General features: G+C 43.7%; 1 protein-coding gene across 4 annotated transcripts in view; it reads left to right on the top strand.

The window, feature by feature from the left end:
- Positions 1-8938, top strand: part of msraa (methionine sulfoxide reductase Aa) — a 22152-nt gene extending 13214 nt beyond the window's left edge. For all 4 annotated transcript variants that reach the window (XM_053444629.1, XM_053444632.1, XM_053444630.1 and 1 more), the window contains exons 4-6: positions 1039-1143; positions 1739-1845; positions 8031-8938. In XM_053444629.1, the coding sequence (XP_053300604.1) occupies positions 1039-1143; positions 1739-1845; positions 8031-8201 (383 nt within the window). In that variant the 3' untranslated portion in view covers positions 8202-8938. The remainder of the gene's footprint in view (positions 1-1038; positions 1144-1738; positions 1846-8030) is intronic.
- The last annotated feature ends 380 nt before the right edge of the window (positions 8939-9318 follow it).

Here is a 9318-nt window from a genome sequence, read left to right as displayed (position 1 = left end):
CAAAGTCCAGACTCATTCAAAAGTCCTTTTACATTCCAACATTCATACACAGTGAATAATAATAAGACAACTGTAGTTAAATGTCCATTAAGTGGACGGAGGATCTCTGCAGCTTTATTTTTACATTTCGGTTCCAACCACCACTTTATCTCTCGTCCTGTCCAAGATGAATTTATTCCTGTGAGATCGGCCCGGCGAGGCATTCGTTTAATATCGACCGCCGCTTTGTCTCTGTTCGCCAAATATCCACCGAAGGAATCCATAAGTCCTGATATTAAAAAAGTAATAAGACGGAGAGCGAGCGACGGAGACAGGAGAGGAGGAGGAGGAGGAGGAGAAGACGAGGTTCAGCCTAACGGGTCAAACTCATTACCGACGCCAGCTGCTGTCTGTCTGCACGACTCAGCGTTTCCTAACGGGACAATTAGCAGCGTGAGTCACGTGGAGCTTTCTGAGGGAGGTGCCTGTTTCTGGATTCTCAGGTGATTCCGTTTTGATGGAATTCCATAATATACTAAAAAATACTCCCAATGACGACTGGGGGGTCTCGTCTGTTTATTTGGGGGAAAGACCTTCGGACCATTAACAGGAAGTTGAGACAGAACTAAACTATTGAAGAGGAGATAGAAGCTCAAGATTCAAGATTCAAGATTCAAGATTTTTATTATCAAATGCACAACAATAACATTAAGCAGTCGCTGGCAGTGAAATGCTTGAGTCACAGGCTCTCTTCTAGCAATACTCAAGTAATTACAACCTATAAAATAAAATAGTATAAAATAGAATAAAATAGAATATCAAAATTTAAAATAGAAATAAAGTATATATATTTAAACAGCTGAGGAGAAAATAAAACAACAATAGTGCATTTATGTGCAATATGCAAATATGTCACGGGCTGAAGGGTTTGTTATGTGTGATCAATCAAAGACCTCGAGTTGGGACTGAATTGCTTGATGTTCACCACACTGAAATGTTTATGATATGATTTACTTACCGAACTCAGTGGAATCAAACCCGTGTGTTTGCATCGTGCAGGTAGAACCGGGCACAACGAGGTGGTGAGGGTCGTCTTCCACCCCGAGCGGATCAGCTTCTCCAGCCTGCTGAAGGTTTTCTGGGAGAGCCACAACCCGACTCAAGGTACGAGAACAAGCTTCTTTTTAACGAGTACTGTTTTGAAAGAGTACTTCAGTTAACCTGAAGAGAAGAAACACTGATTTCAAGAATGATAATCTCGTACAATTATGGCGTGACTCTTGATTCCTTGTTTTCCTCTCTCAGCGGCCCTGGTACTCTGATTTAGTTTTGTGTTCTCTTATTGTTTTCCCTTTTGAAATGTTCCAAACAAAGAACTTTGCCTTTTCCCTCTAAGTTTTTCAGACATTGTTGGTTAATTATCTTGTGAAGAAACTTCTGATTGACCCAGATCAGCTGTCTGCTGAAGCGTCGGAGGCAGAAATTTAGAAATTGGCTAAAAGTGAGGAGCCAATCAAACAGGCCGAGCAGCTGAGAGAGAAATTATGAAATGATAACGTGATGAAATTATGAGATGATCAGATCACAGGAAAAACTACATTCATTTCTGCCAAGACAGACGAGGCATATTTTTGGAAACACTTCTGGTTGTTTCCAGATGATGTGATGTTCTCTCTACCAGGATGAAAGCACCTCATGTTCCAATCCTCAAACTTGTGTGTGTGTCTGTGTGTGTGTCTGTGTGTGTGTGTGTGTTCAGGGATGCGTCAGGGGAACGATACTGGGACCACGTACCGCTCCGGCATCTACACCTACACAGAGCAGCAGCTGCAGGAAGCCTTGGCCTCCAGAGATCAATACCAGCAGGTAGACAAGACTGCAGGATGCATCCTCCCTCTGTTAATCACTCCATCATCATCATCATCATCATCATCATCTGCTCTCCTGTCCACTCCTCATCCATTTCTATTTAATCGGTCTCTTCTCTCTGAGTCCATTTCCCAGCAGCCCCCCCCCCCTCCCTCCCCCCCTCTGCATCAGAGACACTTCTGATGCAGCAGATGGAGACGGACATGAAATGGATTTGTCTGCATGTGCATGTAACACTCGCCATATATACCCATATGCTGTTTTTTAAGTGAACACACACACACACAGACACACACACACACACAGACACACACACTCTCTCTCCTGCTGAGACTTCTGCACCACCACGCCACCAACAGGGGCTTGTTGCCATGGAAACTGACGAGGAAGAGGCTTCTCTCTTCCTCTCTTTTCTTTTCTTCTCTCGTTCTATTTTCCGGTGGAGTCTGGTCTTTTTGTCCTCTGCTCTTCTTCTTCCCCTCGTTCACGTCTCTCGGAGCAAAGTCCTGGTTCTGAGCATCAGGCTCTTTTTAAACGGACGTGGACCCATAAAGACAAAAGTGCAGACGTGCTCGAGTCATTGGATCGTTATAAAGTCCCTGAGTATTTTTTAAGAGGGACATTTATAGCGGAGACACGTGTCCAACAGAGAGGAGGAGGGAACATGTAGGGACACGGAGAGACCGGGACACTGAATCTGCTGACAGGTGGAAAACACAGAAAAGTTGACTCGTGTGACGTTCAAAGTTCAAAGCTCGGTCACCAGGAAACAAAGGACTTATTTTAAATGAAAGGAAACTAATTAATATTCTTAAACTTTACTTTCATGTGCTGTGAACATTTAAATATCTTCACTCTTATTATTTCCGTTAATTAAACGACAATTTCAGCTTCGTATATATCGTGTATATATTTGTTTCATCCCCTTTGAGGGAAGATCAAACCGCTGCATCGTTTGTGACGCTCACAGCTGTGTGTCTGTATTTGTGTGTCCGTGTGTTTGTGTTTTGATTGATTATGGCCAGAAGCTTTTATCCATGATGGTCTTAGATTGACAGATGCTCACAACAATTTCTCTCTGTCTTTAAACTGTGACGAGTCCACGGATAGATTCTTCTTCTCCTCGTCGCTCCATCAGAACCGCTCTGTGTTTTGTTTCCGCTCTTTTCTCTCCTCACCAGATTGCTTCCCCCCCTCTCCCATCTGTGTGTGCGTGTGTGTCCGTGTGTGTGTTTGTGCATGCGTGTATGCGTGTGCGTGTGTTGGCCTATAGCAAACGCACTCCATGCCAAACCATCTGGGCCTTAAATCTGTCCTCCACAAAAATCACTTTAGTTGCAAAACTAACACACACACACACAGACACACACACAGGTTTGTTCACATTATGTTTTGGCATCTTTTAATGTTCTTAACTTTGTGTTTGGTCTGAGGTCGTCTTTGTGCCAGAAGCCACGAGGACGTGTCACAGACTGTAAATAAAGACGGACGATGTCACTTCCTGTCGTTGCAGGAAGTGAAGCCATTATCTCAGATACTGCCGCCGCCATTTTGCTCTTTCAAAACTCTACAGAGAACCTGCATTTCTCTGATCTCTTATTTTTACACCATACAGCAAATTGGATATGTTGACTGTCAGCTCGCTGTCCTCCCTCCCACCAGCCAGGAGCTAAGCCAAATTATCCCCGGACTCGAACGCTGCCATCCGGCACATTCGGATTCCCGCTCGACCAATCGCTGCGGCTGTAGACTCTCTGGAGGATTCCCAGCGAGCGCGTGGGAGCGTCTCTTACAGACACACAACCAAAAAGGATAGAAATATGTCAGGATGAAACAGAGCAGAGGAGAGGACGGTGTGATAAGAACGATCGAAATGGACAGACACCTGATTTGAGAAAACATTTTTCAATGTGTACTTTGACGTTTGGTCCATGTCCCCTCTGCTAACATGGAGCAACTGGGGTTTATGATGTATACTTAGGGGGGGCTGTTGCATCGTCCATCTTTAAACACAGTCCCCTCCCTTCCCTCTCTCACCCACCCTGACTCTCTGTAAAGTGAGTTCACGCTCATCCTTCCAGAGGACGGAGCCTTCACAGGTCGACTCTTTGCCTCCGCAGCGGCCGCTCCTTCTTCTTCCTCCTCCTCCCGAACAAAGTGAAAATGTAAAATGCATCACAGCTCAGAGGAGGCACCTAGCAGACACTTCCTGAATCCTCATTAATATCCGCTCTGATCCTTGGAGTCTCTCTCCCCGTCTCCTTTCCAGCCACGTTTCACACGCCCGAGTGTAGAACATGTAGAGGACAAAGTGAAATGGAGATGGAGGAGGAGGAGGAGGAGGAGGAGGAGAGGAAGTTAAGGTGATGGAGGAAGGCAGGAGGATGGAAAAGAGAGAGAGACAGAGAGAGAGGGAGCAGTGTGGTTAATTTGGTGTCAGGGTTTTGACTTCGCCACCTGGCTTGATTGTATTGTTCACGCAGAGAGTGATTGGGGAATTTGGTGTGTGTCTGTGTGTCTGTGTGTGTGTGTGTGTGTGTGTGAGAGAGAGGTACAACAGCACTGCAGATAATTACCTTGCAGGCGGCTGGCGGTTGTCTGCAGCATGAAAGGAGCCTCCCTTTTCTTCTCCTGCCTCCTACCCATCATTAGGGTGTGCACTGCATCTAAAACGGCAGATGGAAGAAGTGTGTGTGTCTGTGTGAGTGTGTGTGTGTGTGTGTGCTTTATGTAATAGTGTGTGCTCGCTCAGTGGGTGCAGCATGGGTGCTACAGCAGTGTGTACTCATTGTCCTGGCACCTCTTTCTCTCTCCTGCTACATTTTCCTCTGGTGAACGTTCATGTTTCTGCTCCCCGGCACCAAACAGCTGCTTCTCTTCTCCTTCTCTTTCCTCTTTGTCTATGAAAATCCTTCTCAGGCACTTTGAACCATGGCGGCTTCACCTTCCTCTTGTTCCTCTTGTTCCTCTTGTTCCTCTGTTCCTCTTGTTTCTCTCTCTCCGTGTCTCGCGGTTGCTTATCGCCGTTGTTCACGTGTTCCCTGCTTCACCAGTGCAGTCAAGGTATTTGCATTCCAAATGAGCAATCTACATCTCTGACATGCAAATGAAGGGATGTGAATTATGCATTTGTAGCCGGCTGCTAACACAGCAGAAGGGAGGACGTGTGTGCGGAGGCCATTAGACCAGTATAATGGAGAATGCAGCCATTCTGGGTATCACAGGTAGCAATGGATTGAAGTCAGTGCTTCTAGTTTCCACTTTAAAGAGCCTGTGGCCACTTATATTCATTATCTGAGTGGGACTGTCCACTTTAATGTGTTAATGCTTCAACCTTTAGAATAACAGGAGGCTCTGGAAAGACTGTTGTCGCAGTTTACTCTGATTCACAGCAGCTACTGTGGTTTTCAATCAGGACGACCCAGGAAATGTCAGTTTTGTCAAATGACTCCTGAAGCTTCCTTTGTGTTTATGTCCTTCATCTTTATGTTTTGTGTGCACCAAACTCATTATTTGGCAAATAAATCACAATTAGCTCCATGCTACGTCCGGAGCTGTGGAGGTGATGGGCGACAAAGACACTTTAAAGCTTCAACGTGCAGAAAAACATCTTTTTAAAACGTTAAGAACATTTAAATCCAAAGGTGAGGAACAGATTGTCCTGGAATTTCTCCAGAAGTGAAAAGTGAGAAGTAAAAATGATCCCTGATGTGGGATCAGTAGATTTGATCTTATCTGAAAAGTCTTCCAGAAGATGTGAGAAGAGCGATATGCTTCAGTTTATGGACGACACACTTCCACCTCCTCCTGTTGACCAATGACATTCCACCCTTTTCTATTGGTTTGACCTCCTCTTCTCTCAGGAATCTGTAGTTTGGTGCTTGTGCTCCGACCGGATCAGCGTAGAGCGGAGCACCCGCCCCGCCTCAGTGTCTGTGGGAATCAAACCAGCAGGATTGGCTGGCTCGCATTGCGTCAGAGGACATTTGCACAAAGTTGAGTCTTTCTCAACTTCTCCTCCGAAGTCGCCGCCGGGCGCCTTTTAAAATCTCTTTAACTCAACAATGAGAATCAGCCTATCACAGTAATGGGATTTGATTATATCTACGTGAATGTTCCCATTATTCCAACATGCAGACTTTAGTGGATGAAACTTTCTTTGGATGGTTTTTCTGATGTTGTTCTTCTCTGACTCAGAGACATGAGGAGTTTATCCACAGTTTCTCTGTAGATAACTAAACAAGTAGGAGACGCAGTGACTCACTGGACTCTGACATCTTCTCAATGACGTCCTCTTGTCCTCTCTCGTCAAGCGCCATAAGAATCTACTTCTCTGCTGTCATAACCCCAAAAATAGTGAAAATATGATAATTCCCAGGGCTTTTACTTTGAAATGCTACATCAGAATGTCCTGATATTGTCGGAATGAGACTCTGAGGTGATGAACTGTCATCGTGATGTGAAATTAATCTGTGGAAACAATCACAGTCTGTTATTTTGTTGCTTGAATTTAAGTTTAACTAATTATTCACACCGTGGTCATGAGAGATCCCTAATTTGTCTATTTTTCAATTCTCAATTGTCTCTAGAATACTTTCAAACATAATTCAATTTTCTGAAGAGGTGCAATAATGAAAAAGTTGCCAACTTTGTCTTAAATTTTCTCAGAAATTCTGCAGTAAAATCCTATGAAAGTTAACACACAGACAGTGGGGGGGGGAGGTGAAATATCTGTGTTACCTCTCAAGGATGTTTTTTAAATAATATTTAATATGAGCACGTTTTGATTCTGAAGAGTCTCACTTGGTCTGTTTCTCGTTCTACTGTAATTTGACTTGACTCGGTTCCATTACAAGTTATTTTATCTCCTTTCTTCTGTTAAAAGTCTCTTTTCTTTGTCTTTATATACATTATCCTTCTGAATATCATAACTCTGGCCTGAATCTCAAACTGCAGCTCAGACAGAAAACACAGATCCCCGTCCTGACTCACCGCTGCGCTCTACCTTCACACTACTTACTCAAATTAAATTGTGGTGTCAGTACAGTCACGGTGGGAAGTGTTCACAGGAGCTGATGGATCAAGCAGCGGGGGGGCAGACACTCTCTGTCCATTAGAAGACGAACACGCCGACGTTACAGCTTTAGTCTCTCTGGTGTTTTCTGCTGTTGAAGCATGGCCGACCCTGTGGGTTTGTTTGCTGACATGTTCTTTAACAACTTCCGTGCGCTGACGTCAATGGAGTTAAAAGGGTTTTCTAACAATTAGCTCTCACTAACTATTAGAGGCACCAACGTGTGAAATTACCCATCTCGGCTTTAGGGCCTGATTGTTTTTGGTACTAAAAATACACAGAGAACTTTCTTTTTTTTTATTATTATTTCCCCCGGAAGAGTTCTACCATTTAACACTGAACCTGTCTGAACATTTACTTTATGACAAATGCACAAATCTATACGTGCAGAACAGAAACAGTATATGTTTCCTGTGTTTCAGTTAAAAAGACTCAGAAATTATTAAAAACCAGAGTTTATCTCCAATATTCAGCAGGAAACTGTTAAAACATGAAGAGTTCTGAGCAGAGTTTGGTGGATTTGTTACAGCAGCAGCTCTTTGGGTTCAGGAAGCAGAGGATCATGGGTAATATCCAGCGTTCAGAGTCGGGTTCGGTCTCGAGCAGAACAGCAGGTCGGCTCCTGAAAGGGAAAACATGTAAATGTCAAACTCAATTCAGCTCCACGACACCATTAAATATACAACTCTGCTGTAAACATGCACACGTGCACAAAATCACAGAAACACTCTTCTACCAGCAATGAATCTTTCATGTGTGTGTGTGTGCGTTTGTGTTTGTGTGTGTCTTTTTTTCATGTGCATTTCTCTTTGTCTTTTACCCACACGCCATCTGGTTGAGTAGTTTTTATCACGAGGAGGAGAAAGTGTCATCACCAACTGATTCTTCTGTGTACGTGTGTGTGTGTCTATAGTCTGTATAGTGTGTATTTGTGCCACAATGCTTGGAGCTACACACGTGCTTTCGCAAAACCAAATTAATTCCATCTCATGTTTGCAGTGTGAAGCCCTGAGAAGAGCCGTCCAACTGGAAGTCACATTCTGGATTCCTGTGTTTTGTTGTCATTTGAAATCCAAACGATTAACGATGACATGTGATTCTCCTCCAGGTTCTGACGCAGGGCGGCTTCGGGCCAATCACAACAGAGATAGCCGAAGCGAAGCCGTTCTACTACGCTGAGGATTACCACCAGCAGTACCTGAAGAAGAACCCAGACGGATACTGTGGCCTGGGCGGAACCGGAGTCTCCTGCCCAATAGGAATCAAGAAGAAGACTTAGATTGACGGTGGCAGGGATTTCTTTAAAGGCTTTAAAATGCTCACAAATGCAAGGGTTAGGGTTTCATTAAATATAACTGCATAGCACTTGCTTCTTATCTACAGCAGCCGATGAAGTGAAAGAACAGATGTGCGGTGTTGTTTGGAAACGTGATGACTTCACTGAACCTGGTTTCTGACGTCTTCAGGGGAAAGTAAGAAAGAGGAGACGTTAGCGAGCGAGTTCCAACACCTGGGACACACCCTCACAGTATGGAGGCTTCTTTATACAGAGCAATGTCCCAATATCCATAACCTTATATCCATAACCTTATATGCTTTGCGTTAGTCTCCACAGCAGTTTAGGATAGTTTCTGATTGAACTGACAGGTCAACTATTCCAGTACCTGACAGTATATTTGAGTGAATTGTAAAAGGAATGCAAACCCTCATGACCCGTTTTTATATCAACAAATAACCAAACCTTCCACCTGGAATGACACAAAACATGTATTTGATTCCATGTCCCATCTGCTAACATGGAGGAGGCAGGGTTTATAACCCACACTGCAGCCAGCCACTAGAGGGCGACACTGTTTTGAGCTTATAGCGTCCATCTTTCCCAATGTCATCTTTCCTCTGGTTTGAGCTCCAGAAGAAGACGATGATTTGTTTCTGTCAGCTTGTTTTATGATATTATTCTTTTAAACTGATTTAGTTTCATAGTTTTCATCATTAAAGCATTACAATCTTCTCAAAGCAGTTCACTGTCTTTACTGATTCATGACTCGTGATATTTGAACCTGTGAAAACTTGACCTTTGCATTTTTTCAAAGAAAACTCAGAGTAAATGATGCTCAGGAGAATTTTACTGAGGAATAAAACTGAAATGTTTTCATTCTCCAGACTCATTAAGTCACCGTGACCTTGGATCAGTTCGTCTGTGAGGGTTATTGAACCTTGGGCTAAATTTGATTCTCACGAGTTAAAATAACACGTTGACAATGTGGAAAGAGCTGTGAGGTCACAGTGACCTTGACCTTTGACCTTCAAATCAGTTCATCTTGGAGTCCAAGTGAATGTTTGTTACAGCATTTGTCACAAAAGAACATTTATTTTACAGAACAATCGATGCAGAA

This window comes from Pleuronectes platessa, chromosome 17 (assembly GCF_947347685.1).
Source record: "Pleuronectes platessa chromosome 17, fPlePla1.1, whole genome shotgun sequence".
NCBI classification, from domain to species: domain Eukaryota; kingdom Metazoa; phylum Chordata; class Actinopteri; order Pleuronectiformes; family Pleuronectidae; genus Pleuronectes; species Pleuronectes platessa.
Note: the sequence above shows the minus strand (reverse complement) of the source record. Positions and strands in the feature narration are given on the sequence as shown.